General features: G+C 40.5%; 1 protein-coding gene across 1 annotated transcript in view; it reads left to right on the top strand.

Moving 5' to 3' along the window:
- Positions 1-20,446, top strand: part of CC2D2B (coiled-coil and C2 domain containing 2B) — a gene marked incomplete at both ends in the record, with an annotated part of 92,566 nt that extends 72,120 nt beyond the window's left edge. The window contains 10 exons of the mRNA XM_082854110.1: positions 337-435; positions 2,808-2,990; positions 3,133-3,330; positions 6,484-6,573; positions 9,173-9,286; positions 11,506-11,640; positions 12,029-12,151; positions 16,605-16,663; positions 18,194-18,371; positions 20,258-20,446. Coding sequence (XP_082710236.1) covers positions 337-435; positions 2,808-2,990; positions 3,133-3,330; positions 6,484-6,573; positions 9,173-9,286; positions 11,506-11,640; positions 12,029-12,151; positions 16,605-16,663; positions 18,194-18,371; positions 20,258-20,446 — 1,368 coding nt within the window. The remainder of the gene's footprint in view (positions 1-336; positions 436-2,807; positions 2,991-3,132; positions 3,331-6,483; positions 6,574-9,172; positions 9,287-11,505; positions 11,641-12,028; positions 12,152-16,604; positions 16,664-18,193; positions 18,372-20,257) is intronic.
- Positions 20,447-23,154: the final 2,708 nt, after the last annotated feature.

Below are 23,154 nucleotides of genomic sequence, written 5' to 3'. Positions count from 1 at the left end.
CTCTCCCGTCATGAAGCACAGGCTCCGGAAGCGCAGGCTCAGCGGCCATGGCTCATGGGCCCAGCCGCTCCGCGGCATGTGGGACCTTCCTGGACCGGGGCACAAACCCGCGTCCTCTGCATCGGCAGGCGGACTCTCAACCACTGCGCCACCAGGGAAGCCCGGTCAATTATCTTTTAAAGAAAATTTTTAAAGGGAGAAAAAAAATCTTTTCTATTTACTCTTTGGTTTCTTTTTAAAAAGGAAGAGAATTTTTTATACTTACCTACATGTTTGTGTGAAATTATCCAACACATGATATAGAATGAGTAATAGAAAAATTATTTATTTTAATAGGATCACAGTTTCAAGAGCTGCAGTGGTCATTCATATATAAGAAAGAATTGGCTTGGATCCATTGTCTTCCCTTTCTCTGCTCTCCTGCAACAATCTGAGGTAATAGAAGATGATTCTTTGCTAATTATTCTGAATTTTTGTCTGTGGCTGATAGAAATACCTGTGTCTTTGAGTCAGATTCTGACTGGCAGGTTGATAAGTCAGTCAAAATGATCCTGTATTCAACTGCCCCATGGGTGTTGGAGTATTTGAAGGTTTTAGCTGTCTCTGGAATAGGAGACACCCACAAAATTATTTCATGTATTTTTAGAGTGTTTGTTGATGAAGAAAAGGACAGGTAGCCTTAGGTCTTAAAGCAACATTCATATTTGCTCATAATAGTTTTGTAAGACCAGATTCATAAATATTCTGATTAATGACACTGCTTTGTAACCATGGGTTCCAGGAGTTTCAGCTCCTCAAACACTGTTTATTGATAATGGTGAGACTGATGATTAGCATCTGTGTCTGTGGTACCCCCAGAGGGCTCTGCTGTTGGGTTTTGCAGCAAGAAAATGCCTACATGGCCAGCAAAATATAAAAACCCCATTCTAGATTTCATCTGGGGCCCTGTAACTTACAGAGATATGCCAGTTACAGATGATTCAGAAATGAATTTTCTACCTCAAGGAGTTCACTGTCTATAGAAGAAAACCATTTCAGTACGACATGGTAATGCCGTAGGGCTTTGATAGGGGCATGAGATTGGTACTATGAGAACACTGAGTAAGGAGTACCCTACCCTTCCTGGTTTGGAGAGGGAAGCAAGGGGGTGTTCAGAGGGGTTCGGGGTAGGTAAGAGGGGAATGAGGAGGAGGATGAAAGATCAAGGGAATATTTACAGAGGAGATAACTTTTAATCAAGTCCCTAAAGATGCATTTATCAAGCACACAAAGTCATCTGACTCAGAAGGATTTATGTGTCTATCAGTTAGTACTGTATTCAGTCATATGCAGCAGAAAACCTGACTAACAGTGGCTGTTGTAAGAGGTCTATTTATCTCACAAAAAAGAAGTCTAGATGCCAGTGCATCTGCTCAAGAATATCATCAAGGATCCAAGCTACTTTTGTCTTTCTGTTCTACCCTCCTTATCATGTGACTTTCATCCTCATAATTGCACCTCCAGCCTCATATTCATGCTGCAGACAGGAGGTGGGGTGAAGCAAGAAGGGGCAGTGCCTGTATCAGGAAAACAGACACTTCCCCAGAAAACCTCTCAGACTTCTTGCATTTTACTTATGTGACTTGGTCACTACATGGCTGTCATGTTACCACCTAAAACTGTTGGTAAGAAAGGAGAAGAGAATGGAGGAGAATAGAAACGTCTGCGTATTATGCAATCACAGGATGTCATGAGGGAGCACGTTGAAAATACAAGTGCTGCAAATAAAGACCAACGGAGATTTTAAATTGTTGGAGGTAGAGGGCTTCCTATGTTTGTAAATCCCTGCAGGTGTTTCTCAGTCTCAGGCCAGATGCTAGGATAGAGAAGTAGTTAAGAATGTGAGCTTCAAAGGGGGGACCAACCGGGCTTCCCTGGTGGCGCAGTGGTTGAGGGTCCGCCTGCCGATGCAGGGGACACGGGTTCATGCCCCAGTCTGGGAAGATCCCACATGCCGCGGAGCAGCTGGGCCCGTGAGCCATGGCCGCTGAGCCTGCGCTTCCGGAGCCTGTGCTCCGCAGCGGGAGAGGCCACAACAGTGAGAGGCGCGCGTACCGCAAAAAAAAAGGTGGACCAACCTGGGTTGTAATCCCGGTTCTACTACTCATTAGTTTTGTGATCTCGCACTAATTACTTACATGCTCTGAGCCCCAGTTTCCTTATCTATAAAATGGAGATAAGAGCGGTGTCTACCTTATTGAATAATATGATCTATATCAAGCACTTGGCAGAATGCCTTGTACATAGTAAGTGCTCAATAACTATTAGTTATATTAGTATTATTATTAGTTATTATTGTAAATTATCTCCTCCCAACATGCGCGTGCACACACACACACACACACACATAAGATTCCCTCTTCCAGTGGACTTTGGGTCATCCTTCCTGCTGTTACATTTGTTTTCCTCTTTCCAGACCCAATGCAAAATGTATCATGGTCTTTTAGCATTTTCTCTGAGCTTAAATTAGATCTTCTAAGAGCTTTTATCATTCTGGTCCATTAACTTGCTTCATTGTTTCATCCCTTTCTTACTTCTGCCTTCTCCACGTACTACATATTAGACAGGGACCCAGGGTGTCAAGGTTGCCTGTGAACAAATCATCATGGAGAACCTTACCATCCTTGTGCAAGTACCTATTAGTAGAATCAGCGTGAACCCATGCAAGCCTGTTTCCTGCAATGGAGAAGACTGAACTGAGCTCTACTATATTTGACTGATGTTTATTTTCATCATGCAGAATCCATTATACTGATATACTCTTTCAGATTAGTGGAACATTTCAAGTAAATATTCCACCAGTTTTGCTTGGGTATACTTGGAGTGAGACTTATGTGTCTCCTAAAGAAGATTATAATGGACAGAATTTAAAAGAATGCACCTTCTTAAATATTTTTGCTACTATTGAACCTCAAATATCATATGCCACCTGTAATCCAGAACTAAACAAGGTAGGTTTTACATTGACTTATTTTCATATATACTATCAAAGAAGTGTTAATTTCAAAGCTGACAAAAATGAATGTTGGTTCTTGATATTTTCCTGTGGAGACAATATAGTACAATGTTGAAATGTTTTAAACTCGATTCTAGTTTTCAGGTCAAATAGATGTTTTGGAGAGAGCACAGATTTTTAAAAAAAATTGTAAGGCATTATTTCCTGAACGAAGAATCACAACTACTGTTTTTAATGATGAAGGGATACAGATCTTAGTAACAAGATATATCAAGGCATTGAATCCACCTCAACAACTCCTGGATATATTTCTTCATGATTCTAATACAACACTTGTAAGTTATATTTATTTTAGTAGCTTTATTGTGATATTCGTATACCATACAATTTGCCCTTCCAAAGCATATAATTCAATAGCTTTTACTTTATACACGGAGTTGTGCCACCATCACCACAGTAACTTTTAGAACATTTTGATCACTCCAAATTTATATTTATTTTAACTTGTTTACTTTTTATTATTAACTTTGAGTATAACTTTCTTATTAAAATTACTTTACCTTCAGAGACAGTTTCCTGAGAGAGAAACCATCTATGTTGCAATGTGTCCTCTTGAGCACCAGATGGAAGAAAACATTTCTTCCTGATCCCATTCACTTCTGCCCACTTGTACTAGAGAGTCACTGTTGCCACACCAGTTCACGTGACCATATCAGCTTCACAACTTTTCTGTCAAACTTTGAAAAATGACACAGAAAAATTCCTTTGACTTCCAGGCAAAATTAAAAGTTATGTTTCTAAAGGAGGTGCCCTTCTAAGGATTGCTTCTTGTTGTATGTGGGAGTGAAGAAACTATGTTTTTTTGTTTTATTTATTTTTGGCTGCCTCGGGTCTTCATTACTGCACACAGGCTTTCTCTAGTTGCGGTGAGCGGGGGCTACTCTTCGTTGCGGTGTGTGGGCTTCTCATTGCGGTGGCTTCTCTTGTTGCAGAGCACGGCCTCTAGGAGTGCGGGCTTCAGTAGTTGCAGCACGTGGGCTCAGTAGTTGTGGCGCACGGGCTTAGTTGTTCTGCAGCATGTGGGATCGTCCCGGACCAAGGATCAAACCTGTGTCCCCTGCATTGGCAGGCGGATTCTTTAACCACTGTGCCACCAGGGAAGTCCAACTATGTTACGTTTTGCTCTGTAAACCGCCAACATAACACTTCCCACCCCATCCTTATGTGGCTTTATGCATATCTGTTATTTACCAGCTGACAAAAGAGACATGTACCTGTATTCATTATGGACTCAGAAGAGAATGTAGCTTCTTCCACTTTGAGAAATGAAAATGTGAAATCAGAGATCTAGTCTCCCGCTGAAGAAAAAAATAAGCTTTGCAGACACCTTTACTTTATAAGGTTGGAACAGCAGCACCATCCGTGAAATACAAACCACAAATTTTACTGTTTCTGAAGTTCCTATATTGTTATTAATTTTGGTCTTAAGTTGATAGATTCCACAGAAGGTGATAAGTATCTTTTACCTCTTCCTCCATTAGAAAATTAGTTTAATAATGGATTTCTTGATCAAGAGCATCACCACTTACTAAAACGTACATGGAGAGAATAATCAATAAACAGGCTTTCTAGGATCTTTTTTTTTTTAAGTCTTCTGCAACATTTATTGATAAACAGGAAAGGGGTTTTATTTACAGTTTTAAAGCTCTTTTTTGTCACTATTTTTAGTAATTTTCTATCTATGTATGGTAATATCCAGTTTTAAAAATACTTTATGATTTAAGACTTTAAATCATAACATGTCTGTTTAGCTGATTAGTTCTCCCCTATACTTCTAAAAGAGAAATTGTACAGTACAAGAGTCATTCATTGGGATTAGATTTATTAATCTAGTTACCTACTAGTTTGACATTTTAGGAAGGAGGTAATTGGGTTTTTTTAATGATGGATAAACTTGTGCTGGTGTTTTGGATCTTATGATGCTGAGCATGTTCTGCACTGGTGCTAATGTTTAACATAATTTTATATTTACAAACATACCTGCTACCCAGAGGCAAGTATTAATTTAGTCCATATGGACTACTGACCCCTCTTGAGACTGCAACATACATACTCCTAAACACACTCATACATATTGTGTTTAGACTTTAAAGTATCTTAACCCATTTCTGGACATGAATGTGTTATAAACCTCCTGATTTCTAGCAACATATAAAAAAACACTGCTATTAAAAACACTTCACAAGTCATTGTCAGCCATTGCTGGCATTCTGTCACTAGAGAATACACAGCAATATCTGGTATGTTGCAAGCTTTCAAGATAGCCTGGATTTTAAAAGTTAGTCCATTAGTTGTATCTGATGGATGTAAATTTGCCTCCTAGTTCACTTTGTGTCAAGAGCTAAAACTGTGAACTTTCTCTTATTGGTGGGTAATAACTGAAAATAAAGATTTTATTTTCATAAAAAAAAAGAAAAAAGAAGCTTTGATTAAAGGGCATCTATGAAAAATCATTTATACCTTTTATTTATTCAGGCTTGATTGAGTCAATTGACTCTCCTCAGAAAATTTATATTATTTCCCAGTATAAAGCTCTTACCTGGATTCTTTAAGCTAAAATCAAAAGTCCTAGTTTAGATCACCATTTGCTACACTCTGCTTTTCCATTACGTGTTTCTTCTTGCCTGTTTCCTGACACCGAAAGTCCAAGGAGATAATAATGCTCTCAGATTTCTTTCAAGGACAATCTTTGCCTTTTTAAAAAAGCATAAATCCTAGCTCCTTTGCTTATCAAGGATTGTGAACCATGTTTAATTAATTGCATGAAGTCAGAAACGTGACCAGTGTAGGAAGTCATAATAGTGCATAAATGGTAGCTATTGTAAATCAGTGAAAATGTTGGTGAGCTTTCTGTGTTAGCTCATTGTTTATTTGTATTCCTTTCTTCTTTCCTACTCTAGTCCGAGTCCTTATCTCCAGCCCTATGGGGGGAACAATCCACAATAGACCTTCTGTTGTTGGAAAAAGTCGGCTGCACCAATGACTTCTTGCTGCAGCAACTTATAACTAGTTTTTATTAATAAAAATATTTCTGCTAGGTTTTGAACCTAAAAGTAAATCAAACTTTTGCTATTCTTCAATATCTTTTTTCATTTTTTAAACAGTTATACTTTAAAGTATACATGTAATGTATCATGTTTAAATTTTTTACTTATTACAATGAAATGTAATGGTTAACATGCATGCTCTGAAGTCACGCTAACTTGGGCTTATTCCCAGAGACCCATAAATTGTGTTCATGTGTGACCCTGAGCAAGTTATCTTAGCACTCTAAGCTTGTTTCTTCTTTTGTAAAATAAAATTAATAATAGTGTGTACTTCATAGGCTTGTAGGATACACTAAATGTGATGACAGTGCATGTAAAGCACTGTGCTTGGTGATAGGTATATAGTATGCTCTCAATAACTGTTAGTTAATATTATTTTAGGACCTCGTTGCTCGCTTTGTATCTTTGATTCCTATTATGCCTGATACACTGGATGAAAATGATGGTTTTGATATATGGATGACATCAGAGGTAACAAATTACATTTTATAATTTAAATGTATAGCATTTCTTACTTGCTTTTCTTTTAAAGAAAACTTTTTAAAAGTATTATGCACTTACGTAGTAATTTGCTTCGTGCAATTTGAAGGTAATTGATAATTTAATACATCATTTTCAGCTCTATAACGATCCGTAAAAATAATTCTTAAAGACCAAAATTCTTTTTCAACATTTTAAGTAGCTCATAATATTGAGATTCAACGGGAATTCCAGGAGTACAATATTATGACATTCTCCAGAGAGAAATATGGCTTGTTCACTATAGAGGTGGTCAGACCCTGAAGTCTAGCAGAAATACCACCACTTCCCAGAAGCTTTCCCCAGTTTTCCCACATCTGAATGAAGAGCTTGTATAGCAGTGCTCTTCCTTGGCACTTGGATTAAAATTGTCTTTAGTCTGATTTCCAAGTAAAATACAGGCCCCATGCAATATTTGGGACATATTTATACTAAAAAACTACTTGTTTATCTGAAATTCAAATTGAACTAGGCATCCTATTCTCCGCCCCCTCCACAAGTGTGGCAGCCCTAATTAGAGCACATTTTCCATTCCACCTTAAATTATATTTAGTTGCTTATATACTGGCCCTATACCCACACACTGTACATATACATCCCAAGTTTAATCTCCTTGAGTGATAAGGAAGATTTGATTCTTATTTATTTTTATATTCGTCACTTGTACGTACTTTAAATTTAGCAAGTATTCAATATTTTTAATGGAAAATACCAGCATGATGGGAGCCTAAGAGAAGGACACTCTCCATCTGGAACTGATAGTCCTGGCACTTATCTAGAATGTTTTAGAGGTTAGATTTTTTAGCTGAAATGGACTTAGCGGGCACAGGACTAACTTAATAGGTCAGCTACCCTGCCTTCTGCTAAGTGGGAGTAAGGGAGATACAAGCACGTGATTTGTTTCAGGATCCAGTGATTCAAATCTGGTAAAACTCAAAGAGGAGTCAGTTAACTCTAGATTCTTCTTAGACTCTTCAAACTAATCAGAATGTGTTCAGGGTATTATGATCCTGCAGAACATTGAAAGATAGCCTCTAAAGTAGCTAAAAATAACCATAAAATAACCCTTCAGGCAAATACTAGTGCTCCCGAGTGCCCTCCAATCCAAACAATACCCATAATCCACAGGTTACCCCAGTCACAGGCTTCCTCTTGGCTAATGTCTTCCCATTGACATGAACTGTTTGGACTTGGGATACCCATGAGTGAATGACTAAGTAGATTGTCACATGACAAGAGTTATTTCTCCTACCCAACATACAGCCTTGGAGTCAAACAAACCTTGGTTCAAATCGTACTTCAACCATCTGATAGCTGTGTGACCTAAGATAAGTTATTTAGCTTCTTTGGACCTCAGTTTCCTCATCTTTGGCATACAGGGGTTTTGAAAGGATAGGCACCTGGAACGCAGTATGTTAGTTACCTACTCTCATCCATTCCCTCCTTCTCTTATGAAATCCAGTCAGGGGAACCTCCTTGGCCTGACGTTGAAGACTGCTCATAATCTGCTCTTCATTCTCCTGTTCACACACACCTTTCAGAAGAGCCACGTTACCATCCTCCCTAGCCTCCATCCCTCACCATCACATCCAGCCGGTGTGTACTGATGTGGCCATATCAGTTGTTAAAACATTGAAATGCTTCCAGACTGGTAAATAGTCACTCCAAGGGCTCCTGAGCGCCCCCTCCCCAAGCTCCCTGACCACCACAGCCCTTTCTCTGGGACTAATGAAATGGAAGCACATGTGCAGTCTAAATGGTGCAGCCGCTACTCAGCAATAACACATCATTGCCATATGAACATTTGGGCCTGTACATTTTGTTAGATCCTTTGATTTTTCAAGCCAGAAATCCAGAGTTTTATATGAGATCTTCCAACTTTTAAAAGCATTTCGGGGCCAAACGAAACACACCTATCAACTAGAACTAGGTTACAGACCACTAGTCTGCCACCTCTGCTGTGCTTTTTCTCTCCTGCTACCACTGCTTTACTAGGCACCCTGTATGTGATTACACCCAGCCCAACTGTTCGGCTCTTTCAATTAAAGAAGTTTCCATTACTCTTTCTGATTGGGCTCCAACTCAGATCTCTTCCTCTCTTTCAGTTGAGAGCACTATGTTGGTACAGGACAGAGTGTAGCTACATTGACCAAACGATCCCTTCCTCCAAAAACACTATGTGATTTCCCATCAGGTGAAGTTCCTTAAAATATCAGCCAAGATATCCCTGTTTTCCCAGGGTATTTGTCTCAAACAAAAATGCCCCATTTTGGAGGATAAAATTATTGGGTCACTTACACAGTATCCACATTAATTATCCCATGATAAAGGTGATCCTTATGTTCCAAGTTAATGTTCTCTCTTTCTAATGCCCTAGTGTGTTAACAGGCAAAGGGTGCTGGAGCTTTCGGCTTTGCAGTCATCTTAGTGACCTGGCAAGGATGTGTGTGTGAGGGTTTGGAGGGACTCTAAATCTGTTGAATGCTTGCATTACTCAACTTTCTCTCCTCCCCTCCTTTTTTGTGTCCTTGTTGCTTTTGTTTTGCCTTAGCGCTGCATCAGTTTGGCTATTGGAAATAAGGAGGAGCATGCCATACTTCTCTGTAATTTCTTCCTGTATTTTGGAAAGAAAGCTTTGGTCCTCCTAGGAACCTCGATGTTGGAAGTAAGTGTTGGACTTAATATTTAAATAGTGTAAGCAAAACTAATTAGCTTTTAGCTGCAAGTTTAAAAGACTTCAACCCCAAGTTTCCTTCTTTTCACAAGCTAATTAGGAAATTTCCTAGGCGAACAATTATTTACTTAGGAGGATAATGTTCGTTCATCAAAATTTCTACAATGTAAAGAATGACTTCCTTTTGTTTTTCTTCTTCGTAAAGTAGTACAAATAATAGTGCTACTTCATGGAGCTACGAAAAATATTAAATTACATGGTAAATAGCACTGGGGACAGCACCTGGTTTATGTGGAAAATGGTCAATAAAATGGTGGTGGTAGGTGATGTAGCAATAGTTACAGTAGTAGTTATAGTGGTTGTTAACCATCATCACCACCATCATTTTTATGTGTCCCTAACACTATATTTTAAGATCCTTAAGAAGTACTTCTTCCTGTTTTACACTGCTCAATTTTTAATCGTGTAAGAAGTGGGCCAGAAATTTATGTTAACCTACCTGAAATTTTTACAACTTATATACACCTGCATTCAAACCTCCAGAAAGCTGTCTTCTTTTGGATGTTTCTATTTCTACTATGAATATCTTGATAAGTGTCAAAAACTTCCAGTCTTGTTTTATGGTTTTTGTCATGATCATTTATTTCTCTATATTCCCTTAATTTCCCCATATGATCCCCCTGCTGTAGTTTTGAGTGCCACTAGATGGCAGTAAACAGCCAACAATATTTCAACAAACATTTTTACAGTTTTACCTCTGAGTCAACACTGGGTGGCAGCACTCATCTGTGCCTTTCACCTCTGCTACTGGTTGAGGTGAAGCCTCTTTACTGTAAAGATGAGCACAGTGATAACGAGCAAGAGCTTTGGAGTTAGGGAAACCAGGCTACACAGCACAGTGTTAAGAGTACAGGTTTGGGGCTTCTCTGGGGCTTCCCTGGTGGCGCAGGGGTTGAGAGTCCGCCTGCCAAAGCAGAGGACACGGGTTCGAGCTCCGGTCTGGGAAGATCCCACATGCCGCGGAGCGGCTGGGCCCGTGAGCCGTGGCGGCTGAGCCTGCGCGTCCGGAGCCTGTTGCTTTGCAACAGGAGAGGCCCGCGTACCCCAAAAAAGGAGTATGGATTTGGAAGTCAGAGAGGATTTTAAAACCCAGAAATGACGTTTACTAACTGTACGATCTCAGCCTTATTTCTCTGAGCCTCATTTATCTCCTTCCCGAAAAGGAGTCATTCCATTTACTGTTACCTTAGACAAGCTTCATGTGAAAGATGGGCATGACCATCATCCCTGCCTCACAGAATCTGGAATTCATGTGAGAAAATTAGTGAGTGCTGAGTACAGTAGCTGGGGTACTCAATAAATGTTAGATAGTCATTATTATTGTTACCTGAAATTTTTATTCTTTGCTAAATAAGAAAGGTTTATACTTCAAAAGTATGTGCAGAGCAAAATAATCACATAATGACTACTTTTATTCCTCAGGTGCTTTCCTGTGTAATTTCTCTCTGGCCTCTAACTCTGTATCTTGCTCACAAAATTAATTTTATGGCTTTTTGACTTCACTTGGCTTTTCAGAGCCTTAGGCAGAATTCCATTCCCTAACTCTGCACGGTGTTCATCCTTGGTCTCCAAGTATATTCCACATAAAGCAGGGCTAATCCATATAGCACCTTCGTGTGAATCACACAAAAGCGCCCCTACCTCCAAACCCTTTAGTACTGGCTACTGGGAATTGGTCATAATATACTGATTTTGTTAGAACAACATATTTTATTGCTATGAGGGTACACCCTTCAGGACCATACGTGGCAGCACTAGCTCAAAAGTTCTCGTTTGAATCCTCATGCTAGCCTGGGCCTGAGGATTTCAGTTGCTTTGGTTTTATCCTTTTCAAAACAATTGTAAAGGTCCTAAAAAAGGCTTTTAAAAATCAGAGATAGCAGGGAGTTCCCTTGTGGTCTAGTGGCTAGGATTTTGGGCTCTCACTGCCGTGGCCCAGGTTCAATCTCTGGTCAGGGAACTGAGATCCCGCAAGCTGTGCGGCAAGGCAAATAAATAAATAATACAGGAATAAAGAATAACCAAGGTAACTGGCAATATTATCTATTAAAAAATCAGAGATATCACATGCTTACACTATAAATTCCACATACGAAAATGAGTGAAATCAATCATACACCAAAAATGCCTTTAACTCTTTCTTCGTACAGGGGCACGTGGCTTATGTATTAACGCCAGAAACTGATGAATATTTGCTTTGGAATCCATTAACTGGGCAATGTCATAAGCAGTTTGACCCATTTTGTCCCTTACAAAGTGTAGATTGTTTGTTTGATGGTGAAAATGTAAGTATATGGCGGGGGGCGGCGGGATCTTGAGTTATCTCCTCAAGAGTTAAACCTGTGGTTCTGTACTCTGACCATATATTAGAATCATGTGGGAACTTTGAAGAAGCTATAGATGTTCAGTTAGAATCCCTGGGGTGTAGGGCCAGGGGAATCTTTTATCCCCAAGGCTCCTTAACGTGATTCTGCAGTGCCTCCGAGGTTGAGAACCAGAGAGCAGTCTAGTGCGCACACACCCCTGGAATCTCTGTACCTCCTGCCTCAGAACCATCCTTGGCTTCTGCCACTTCACTGGGGAGTAGGACTGTAAAATTTTGCTCCGTCCTAACCTACTATGGGCTTCGTACTCCTGTGGGCCTCTACTGATTTTATGTTGATGTATTAATAGGTCTGGTTTAACATTCAGCAAAATAATTCACCAGGGGCTGTATATTTTGACTATTCAAAGGAAAGTTTCTGGAAACAGTTGCTTCCAAAGAATTATCAAGGGACGAAAGCACAAAGCATACAGGTAAATTATACTTTTCCAGGTGTGTCTCTATGAAAGTTACCATTGGTTCTAATCTTAGGAATTGTGACAGCTCTTATTATGTTTATACAGCTGACTGCTTATTGAATTATTTGGCAGTATTAATAAAACCTAGTTTTCTCTGCCCTCCAGCCTGAGTTTGGGCTATTGTGATCCTTTTTCTCTACTTGCAGAAAAGAGGAATTGAGAAGAAGGTATCATCTTAATTGTGAATTTAGGTTTTAAAATAAAAATTTTAAAATGTTCATCATGAAACATAAAAAATAATGTCAAGATGGTGTAATAAGTTCTTACTTTGACCTAGCCCTTCTACTACATATCCATAACAATGATAAAGTATAAAAATTGAAAAACAGAAGGCTTATCTGGGCTCCAAACCATGCTAGTTATCTCATGGAATAGAAGCAGGACAGAAACACTAGCAGTGAGTGGGGCCCAAAGAGGACGGCACCAAGGTCTGAAAATGCTTCATGAAATCCAGAGAACCAGAGCCAGTCTCACTTTTTGAAGCCAGGGACTGCGTTGCGGCTCCCCTACTTTGCTACTCTTGAGAGAAGATGGGAAAGAAAAGCAGCAGACTCACTGCCTGGGGCTCAGGAGGTAAGAGACCAAAGTACAGAGCTGAGAATCAGGAACCAACCTAATCACCAGATGGCTTGTCCAGGGGATCTATGATGTACTCACTACTGCTTTGGGAAGGCACCCAAATTCCATTTCGACAGCTGTTTCTGGATTGAGAGCCATGGTATGGCAGTGTGCAGGCAATTGCAAAATTCAAAAACTAGGAGCTATGACCCAGAGGAAGAAAGAGAGGGGGGATGAGAAAAAGGACAATGGAAAAATAGGAAGAAGACAATTCACAGAAGCAGAAACTCTAGGGCTCAACGTCACTCATAACGAGGGAAATGCAATTTAAAACAATAAAACACTATTTCACATGTAGAAGATTGGCCAAACTTTTTAAAAAGTGTGATCACATCTAGTATTGGCAAAGAGGCAGAGAAATGGTGGGAGTGTGAATTGCTATAAACACTTTAGAAAGCAATATGGTAAGGTTGGTAAAGCTGAAGAAACTCAGCCTCTGATCCACCAGTTCATCTTCTAAGTATATACCCTAGAGATACACGCACAGGGAGACAAGTACACGAAGGTCATTACTGAATTGCTTGAGATAGCAATAAATAAGTAAATAAATAAAAGGAAACAATTCATCAACCAGAAAATGGGCACATGAGTTATGAATACTCCTACTATAAAATATTCTATACAGCAGTAAAAAAAGAATATATGAAACTACTCTACTGTAGTTCTTAACTTGGCTGTACGTGCATTGTATCAGAACGTCTGAGGGAAGAGCCCACGCATTGGTATTACTTAAAGCTCCCCACGTGATCCCACATGCAGCCAAGGTTGAGAACTACTGACCTAAAGCCACTGTTATCCGCATGAATGAATATAAAAACTGTAATGTTAAGCAAAGTAAAGAAGATGTGAAATGACACACTTATATGAAGTTTGAAAAATATATGTTGTTTACGTATATAGAGATATATAGTGATAGTGTAAAAGCTTGCGTGGGAATGATAAACACCAAATTTAGGGTAAAGTTCCCTTTGGAAAGAGGAAAAAAAAAGAATGATATCAGGGAGCAGTATACAGAGTACTTCAAATCTGTCTGTAATGTTTTACATCTTTATAAAAAACCTAAAACAAGTATGGAAGAATGCAACGATTAGATGTAGCTTGGTGGTATGTATGTTGGGTGGATGTTCACTACATTATTCTCAGTGCTTTACCTGAGAATGTTTGACATAGTTCATGATATCAAAAAGAAGGAATGGTGGTTGTGGGGAGAAAAATCAAACAGTATCAAAGTGTAAAAAGTGAAGAGTTTCTCTCCTCTTCAACATCTTTTCCCCGCTTTCTAAGAAATCGCCACTGTTGGTAGCTTCTTGTGCATCCTTCTAACATTCTCCTTGCAGATGTTTGTAAAGTCCTTATAAGGAAGGGGAAATGTGCTTATCTCTCTTGAGCAAACCACATTTATGGCATCCACAGACCTTGCTTGCTTTTCCCATTCCCAAAGTTGTGACCAAAGTATTGCTGCCTCCTAGGGGGGAGAATGATATATTTAGAGTTGAGGTTTTTTGTTTCTATTAATCAGTCTCTTACTAATTCAGGTAATGTGTATTGAGTGCTGCAGCAGGCCAGCACTGTTTTAGGTATAGGTACCACAAGGAAAAAGACATGTCTCAGTGCTCTTAGAGCTTGTGTTCTAGAGGAGGAAACAGAAGGAAATGAGCACTTGCTGTACAGAGCGATAAATGCTACTATAGAAGAAATGAATGTGCTTTGGGGAGCACTCAGCAGGAGGCCTGAGGTGAAGGGGAGTTGCAGGGCCTTCCTGGGGAAAAAAGTGATGACTAGCAGAGTGAAGAAGGGTGAGCAGGAGCTGGTCTAGATGGAAGTTAAGGAGGAGTGTGGTCCCAGCACAGAGAGGGGACAGCAGGCATGAAGACCTGCAGTGGCAAGCGGATGTCTGTCTAGGAGCTGAAAGGCCAGCCTGGCTGCTGCCAAGGAGTGAGCCGAGGACAGTCAGAAGCCAACATCACCAAGGCAAGGGCTGCCATCATCAAAATTGTGTTTTTAAAAGCCACTAAACCCTTTGTCAAGTTGAATATATAAATATAAAACTCACAGTTGCATTTGACTTGTATCTCTACTGATTTCTTTCCTGTGGGTTAATGGCCCTTGATCGTCTGCCTTGTCGCACACATACCGGAACAAACTACTATCTGGTGAACACTGTTGTCGTTTTTTTCTTAATCGCAATTGAGAACACAAATTTGAGTGTGTATGATGAGAATATGGGTATTCAGAGATGGAGTTAACAGGGAAATCCTCTCGAAGTTTTAAAGGATATGAATTCCCTGAAAGGGGCCTTTGCCTGAAAAGAAAATAGACTAACACTCCATAAACTTATCAAGTCAGCATAACCCAGGCCTCTTTTTCAGTCCTGAAAGTGGCCTAACTAATCTGTAAGAGTTGCCAGGATAGGGGTGCAGGGGACTGTTTTGGAGGGGCAGACAGTGGTTGGTGACAGCAATCAGGGACTTCAGTTTACCTGTCCTGACTGTGATAGTTGGTGGCCCCTGTAAGGTGATGCTGCAGTTTATGCTTCCCTTTCTCCAGTATCTCTCATCTCCTGCCGTGTTCACTGTGGGGAAAGTCACTGTGCTTGAGCCTATGCTCTAATCTAGTGGTTATCCAGCCATGGCAGGCATCAGAACTTTCTGGAGGGCTTGTGGAAAAATGGATTGCTGGGCCTTACCCTCAGAGTTTCTGAATCACTGGGTCTGAGGTTGCTGGTCTGGGGGCCACATTTTGGGAGCCACTGGCTTAGATCATCACCTGACAGACTGAGCCCCCTCAAATCACTCCCGAAATTTTCTAAGACCTAGAGGCCTAGCAAATGTTTCCTTCTTTTCGTACAACCCTCATTCCACTCATGAGGGGGAAACATCTGTCCGTGTCTCTATAGCTCCTCTATTTCTCAGCTCAGAAATATCCTAAGTAAAAACCGCCTAAACCCAACCCCTCACTCTTGTCTATATGAGCCCTGCAGGGAGGGGAGGAACGGGTTAGGTAGGGGGGAGGGGGTTGGAGAAGTCCTCTCCTCCTCCCAGAAAATCCTGCTCAGGGGGCAACATGGGGAAACATGGTAGAGCATTGCTCTCTGCTGTTGCTGGGGTGCCTGGGGCAAAGGCTTGGCGACGGGGAGATTGAAATGGACTCTGCATGTATGTGCGAGTGTGTGCACATGCGCACATGCAAACACAGAGCCCTGACTCCCGCCTGCTGAAAGGAACAAATAATCAAAGAAGGAAGATGATACACCATGTTACAGGAGTAATAATAACAATAGTATCTGATCTTTGTTGAGCAATATGTGCCAGGCTTTCTTTACATGTATTACTTGATTTTAAAATCTTTGCATGATCCCAGGGAAGTAGGTACTGTTATTGTCCCTCTTTAAAAGACGTGGTAACTGAGACTCACAGAGGTTAAGTGACTTCACCAAGGTCACAGTTAATAAGTGGAAGATACCAGCGCAACTTCCAAGATTATCATGTTTATTATCAATAAACATGTCCAATGCTTGTTTGAATAAACAGATGGGGATAGCAGATCTGTCTTCTTCTGTCATGAAAAATATCTTTTGTAAGTCCATTCTCCCTTCCATGCCCTGGTGAAGTAGTATTAACATCAAAGGGAACACTGTGATCTGCGTTACCTTTGTGCCTCTACCATTGAGTGTTTTTGCCACATGAGACTGGTTCAGGTTCACCCTCATTATAATCAGCACTCCAGGGGCCTATGACGTAAAGAGGGTCTCCCTAGAATCTTTTCTAACTTTCAGTTTTCTGTATTTCAGCCTGAAGAAATAATTTATTCTGATACTAATAAAAGCATGGTAGAAGATCTAAAGAACAGGTATGATCTCTATTTATATATTATGAGCATCATGTTTTCTCTCTAATCTCTCGTTCAGCCACCCTTCAGTCCTCTAACCCAGTCTCACAAAATACCCATTAGATTCAGCAACAGGAGCATGAAATGCAGATTATAATCGTTACTCCCACTGAGTCATCTGTCTCTTGGTGCATCAAAAGTCACCCCTCTGCTATCCAGGGCGCTTCTTGAAAACACATGCCAAGTTAAATATGGTTGCATCTGGAAAACACTGTGGGCTGCAGTTAGGAAGTTCTCAACACAGACACCTGTTGAGCCGTATAGTAATAATAATGCAGTAGCTAACACTTCTTGAAAGGACAGGAAGGTAAATGGCCCACAACTTGGTGTGTGGTAAAAACAGCCAAGCTGGGTGGCAGCAACATCAGTACTGTCCCTCGTAGGCACCCTCCCCCTCCCCCCAACCACACACACACACACACACACACACACACACACACACACACGTCCGGAGGAGTTGTTGAGTCAAACCCAAAGGGTCACAGCCTTGCAGCAGACCTCACTCCTACTCCAGATGTGTCAGAAGCTTCTAGATCTGACTACCTCCAGTGACTCATGCTGACACAGCAGGCTGGCATGTAAGCCACTACCAACTAATTGAAACAGAATATGACAAAAATCATTTTGCCACTCCCTTTTCTCACTGGCACACAACTCTCACCTCTTATTCCCCTCCTTCTTCCCCAACTCTTAACAAACAAGGAATAAAAGCACTAGGAAAATGGTCCCCAACTTCTGGTTTTCATCAGAAATTGCTTCTAGAACTATCTTAAAATATAGGTGCCAGAGGTCAAGACCACACCTGTTGAATCACTATCTGGAAGATAGTGAAATATTTTGATAAAGTCCTACAGGCGATTCTGGCGTATAGCCGTGACCGAGACTCTCTGCAAACTCGAAACCGCTTAGCTACTTTATGGACTCAGCTGAGAGGAGAGGCCCAGCAGCTTCTTCCGGAGCACACAACGATTCTGCCCAGAGGAGAAGCTTCCATCAACCAACTCACACTGTGCTCCACTTTCTCCCCTCCCCGAAACAGTTCCTCAGCAGGCACTGTTCTAGAGGCAGCATAGGTAGGCAAAACTCCCTGCCCTTGTGGAGCATACGTTCTGGTAGGGAAACTGCTCATCATACTGACCAGTCCAGTGCTTCATTTCCTCCCAGTTCTGCTTGCTGAATTAACTGATCCAGTTACCCCATTCCTGCTAACATTATCCCAGACAAGATATCTGAATTTTTATAAAGGCATTTCTTGGAAACACAATGTCTTATGTCAAAGGAGGGTCTTGGAGAATAGGAATGCCAACCCAGTAATCAGATGGTAGGCAAATCACACCCAGTAGGCAGATATCCCTAGCCATAGAGGTCTGGTTTTCTCCTAAATCAAAAAAGTATCATTCTCATACTTGAGAAAAAGTGACGAAACTTTTTTCACATTTATTTAAATGAGTTGTAATTTATCATAAGACAATCTTTGCATTCTTACCTTAGGATTGAAAGAACTCTGAAATATAAAATAATGGAATGGCGACCTAAACAGCCAACACGTTGGAATAGACAATGTACTTTCATTTTAAGACAAATCCTTCCTAAGTTAGAGCTTGGCACCGGAAACGTTGTTTCATCTGAAGAAGAGAGTGAATTTGAAAGACTGCTACAATTTTATTGGGTTTGTATATGATTTAATGCATTAATGTCATTTGTTTTATCTATGTTATTAATTGCCAGATGATACTAATCTTAAGTAGCCCTGAAATGCCTTTTATCTTGATCTTAGGTGATACATGCTATGGCATTAAAATGCATTTACTTATAGACTGAGAAATTTCAAATGTAGTGAGTAACTAGTACCATGACCAGATTGCATGACATTTTCTTGGAATCAGTTTTTTAATGTATAAACCACAAACTTTGGAAAGAGATACCCAAAAGGAAACCACTTGCAACTAAGAAACTAAAAAATTATTTCTAGATGGTAGTAATAGAATGGATTCCATGTCCTTGCTTCTGGGCAAGAGGACTAAGGCAAGCTTTAATATCTTCTACATGCAAATTATTCTCAAATTTATACATCCAGCCTGGACTTCTGACCTCCTCTCATATATTCACCAGCACATTTGACATCATCATGGATGGTAGAAAGGCACTTCAAACTCAGTTAAGTCCGTAATCAGACATGGTGGGCATCTGGTGTATTGTTAGGGTCCTTCTTTTCTTCCCCTATGATATCCTTAGTTCTGGAATCCTCTCACCTCCTTTTCCCTATGAATTGTTCCAGTGGGTTTTTGGAAGCCCCAGCCTCTCAAGAGTGATATTCCTTCCCCCTACTATCCCGTAGACTAGAAGATGTCTCCTTGGGAAACCCTCTAAGAGAAGAAAGGAAGGAATCTGTTGGGAGTTTATACTCAGACTGCCAGGGAGGGATCTGCAGGCACTATTCATTCATGAATAGGGAGGAAGTTGTTTTGTTTTGCTTTCTTTTTAATAGAATTAGGGGGTAAAGAGATAAGCAAAGCATAGTTAAGTATAAGCCAAGGTTTAAAACTTGGAGTTCCTTTGTAAAATTATCTGCTATTTAATAACACACATTCATGAACCTAGACCGAATCCTGCAGCTTGGGTTCAAATCCTGGCTCAACCACTCATTAACTTTGACCAGATTGCCTAACTTCTCTATACCTTCTACCCCACGGCTCAAGATAAACAGGGATAAAAAGAGTTACCTGCTTTGTGGTTGTGGTGAGGATTAAGTGAGCTGCTTAACCATAGCACCCAGCACTTAATAAATGTTAACTATTATTTGTATCCTATGTGGCAGCCATTGTGCTAGACACTTGGGGTTATGACAGTAAACAAGACAGATACAATCTTGAGCATTCACAGAGACTGTGGGCTAGTTTGAGAAATGGACCAGAAAACGAGTAATTGCAGTATATTTTATTAAATAAGCTAGGAAAGGACAGTGTCCTATGCAACCACAAGAGAAGAGCACATCAACAGATTTAAAGATCAGGAAAAGCCTCCTGAAGTAAGCAAACTAAGTCTTGAAAGAAGCTAATGACTGTCCTTTGTATATTCTTAAACAGATAATTTTACATGGGACCATGTTCCGTACCCTTTAATCCTGTCATATGGTTATCAATAAATAGAAACTGAATCAATGTTAAATAAATTCTTCCAAAGTGCTCCCTTAAATCTGTCACTTATAGGATCAAGGTTTCCTTGTTGGCAGTTTGCTATTCCAGAAAGGGTGCAAATATGTGGAATGTTAAGTGTGCAGCCTCTGGCATTAGACAGACCCGGTTCTGCTCCTCTCTCTGTAAAGTGGGGATTATAACAAAGCCTACCTCATAGGGTTGTTTGAGGATTAAATATGTATGTGAAGTATTTAGCCTTGTGCCTAGAACATAGTAAGCACCCACAAAATGATAACTATTATTATTATTTTATGACTTCCATTTCTTTGAGGCTTCTGTAATCTCTTTGCATCCAGTAATTCTCCATCACCTACGTGACCGTAATGTGGTTTGACGTGTTATTCTGCCATTTGTCTAGGTCGCAGGATTTCCTATCCAGATGCCATACACTGATGTACAGTCAGTTATTGATGCTGTGTATCAAACTGGAATTCATTCCTCTGAATTTCCTCAGACAGAATTTGCTCTAGCTGTGTATATTCACCCCTACCCAAACAACATATTATCTGTTTGGGTCTATTTGGCTTCATTAGCGCGGTATCAGTGAAAAGGAATAAGGGAAAAGGGAAAGATTGTACATAGCCCCCCCCCCCCAACCAGAAGCCAAACTTTTCTAGTACTTGGGATTTTCCTATTTATCCTCAAATCCAGACAGGTGTGAGCCCAATTTTTGGTTCACTTATAGAGTTGGGCACAAGACTCACTCCCTGAGTCTTTGAGGACAAGCATAAATGACCTCCTCACCGGAGACCTCGTCAGGGAAGACACTTTGGGAAGTCTGGCGCCTTGGGTCGCTGTCTACGGTAGGTCTTATTCTGGGAAAGAAGCAATTCTGACTTCTCTCTGAGCCAGTGTTACTCAAATTGGGGGCCCCACACCACCTCCATCAAAATCACCTGGAAAGCCTTATTGAAAATGCAGAATCCCACATCCCACCCAGGACCTACTAAATGGGGATCTCTGGGAGTACAGCTCCAGAACCTACATTATTTTAAACAAGCTCCCCAGGTAACTCTCTTGACCAGTTACGAGTGAGAACCTTACCTTATAGAGTGTTGTCTTTACTGAAGTGAGGCTAGTACATCTGATGCTGGTTCTGATGGAATTCCAGGCAGAAGTTATTCAAATAGAAACCCAAGGTCATTGCTTCTCGTGAGATAAAAGATTATTTCACTGGTTAAGAATAAGAGGGAAATATGCCATGTTGGGTTGAGGACCGCTTCTGGGGGGCTTCTCAAAAATTTTCTCTTTAGATGCCACTGACCTGAAGTCATTTCATCTCCAAGTATTTGGAAGGGACTCCCAGGAAACACTACCTAAATGCTTTCCTGATTCTGTGAGAAAGGGAGAAAATGGTCTTACCAAATCCCAGAGCTCCTTTTTTTCTTAATGAGCAGCCCCCCATTCTGCCTCTGGCACTTCTCTGCTGCTTTTCTTTCACAACGGTGCCCCCAAGGAGACCCATCTAGGGCCTCAAGAAAGAGTGGATAGGTATCTAAGTAGGAAACACTGTACTTTCTTGTATTTGATTGTTCTGTGCTTCATTGAGAAGAGTATTCATACAGTTTATTTAAATGTTACTTAACAACTTATTTTTTTTAATCAAAAGATACAGATTTCCAAAGGTTTTATATGATGAGAGCAGTTTTATATGAGGTAAAAGTCATAAAAAGAAAATTCACTTCTCCTGCTGTAGTAGCACTGGGGCTTCTTGAGTCACTCCCACAAGCAGAGAGCAGAGACCCCAAATTCATCCTCAGGGAACCCTCAGTCTGTATCCCCTCCCCCAATATACCTGCATAGGTTGATGCCAGAGAAGACCTCATTTATTTGCAGGGTGTTAGTCTCGGACCAAACTCAAGATTACCAGAAGAGTAGAAAGAGTGGGCATGTGGGTAAAGAGAATGCTTTCTCTGCAAGGTTAAAACGTAGTTATATATGTCCTCTGACATGCATGAGAAAAATGATCAGAATTTTTGTTTTTATTTGAATGTTTGTGTTTAAATGCTATAGGAAGTTTTGTTATTAACAAGTCTCCCACACCGATTGGGGTAGCACAAAATTGTATCTATGAAAAGACAAGTTTGCCAAAGAAATGCTGAATTCATGCAGTTCATTTTTGTGACACACTGAATGTTTACATAGCTATTTTGTTAATCGTTTGTGGTTTTAGAATTGATAGGCCACTTGAGAGTAAGGTAGAAAGTGTTCATAGGCACGTGTGTATTGTATTCCATATTATATGCATTTTTAAATATGTGTATGTGTTTCTCAACTAAAAATTTTTCCTAAAAATTGTGATTGTCTATAATGAACCAATTTTTTCATTTTACTGTTTTAAAAATACATGATATTAAATGTAACATGCAATTATAAAATTCTATGAATCGTTCCACAAATAATTACAAAGCATCCATTATGTACCAGACACTTTATATGTGATGGAGGACAGTAGTGAAAAGACATTCTTACAAGGGAAGTTTACATTCTTACAAGGGAAACAGCTCAGAAGCAAATAAACAGTAAGTAAGTGAGATCATTTCAGGATATGATGAGTGCTAGAAAGCAGTGGTCCTCAACCTTTTTGGCACCAGGGACCGGTTTCGTGGAAGACAATTTTTCCACGGACGGCGGTGGGGGAGTGGAGGGGGTGGGGTGGGATGGCTCAGGCGGTAATGCGAGCAGCGGGGAGCGGCAGATGAAGCTTCGCTCACTCGCCCACCGCTCACCTCCTGCTTGGCGGCCCGGTTCCTAACAGGCCGCTGAAGGGAGGCTGGGGACTCCTGCTATAAAGGAAGCAAAAAGGTTGGCATGATGGAGAAGGACTTTATTGGGGATGGAGGATATAAGCAGTGTAGTGAGGGAAGGCCTCTCCACGGAGATAATGTTTGAGCGGAGATTTAAAAGATGATTTATCAAATAGAATTGCATTCAGTTGCATGTAACAGAAACCTAATCACAGTAGCGTAACCAAATAGGGATTATACAACTGCCAAGTGTGAAGGAGGCAGTCCAACTCTAGTGCAGTAGCTCTGTGATGTCAGAAGTGTACTAATCTTCATCCGTCTTCTTCACCATCTCTAAGGAGACTTCTGTCCTCTTTCTCAGTGGCTCTCAAACTTCAGCATGCCTAAGAGTCACCTGAAGACTTTGTTGAAACACAGATTGCTGGGCCTAACCTTCAGAGTTACTGATTCAGTGGGATCTGGGGTGGGGCCTGATAATTTGCATTTATAACAAGTTCCCAGGTGATAT

The sequence above is a fragment of the Leucopleurus acutus genome, assembly GCF_964270905.1.
Source record: "Leucopleurus acutus genome assembly, chromosome: 14".
NCBI classification, from domain to species: Eukaryota; Metazoa; Chordata; class Mammalia; order Artiodactyla; family Delphinidae; genus Leucopleurus; species Leucopleurus acutus.
This window is presented reverse-complemented; position numbering and strand designations above follow the sequence as displayed.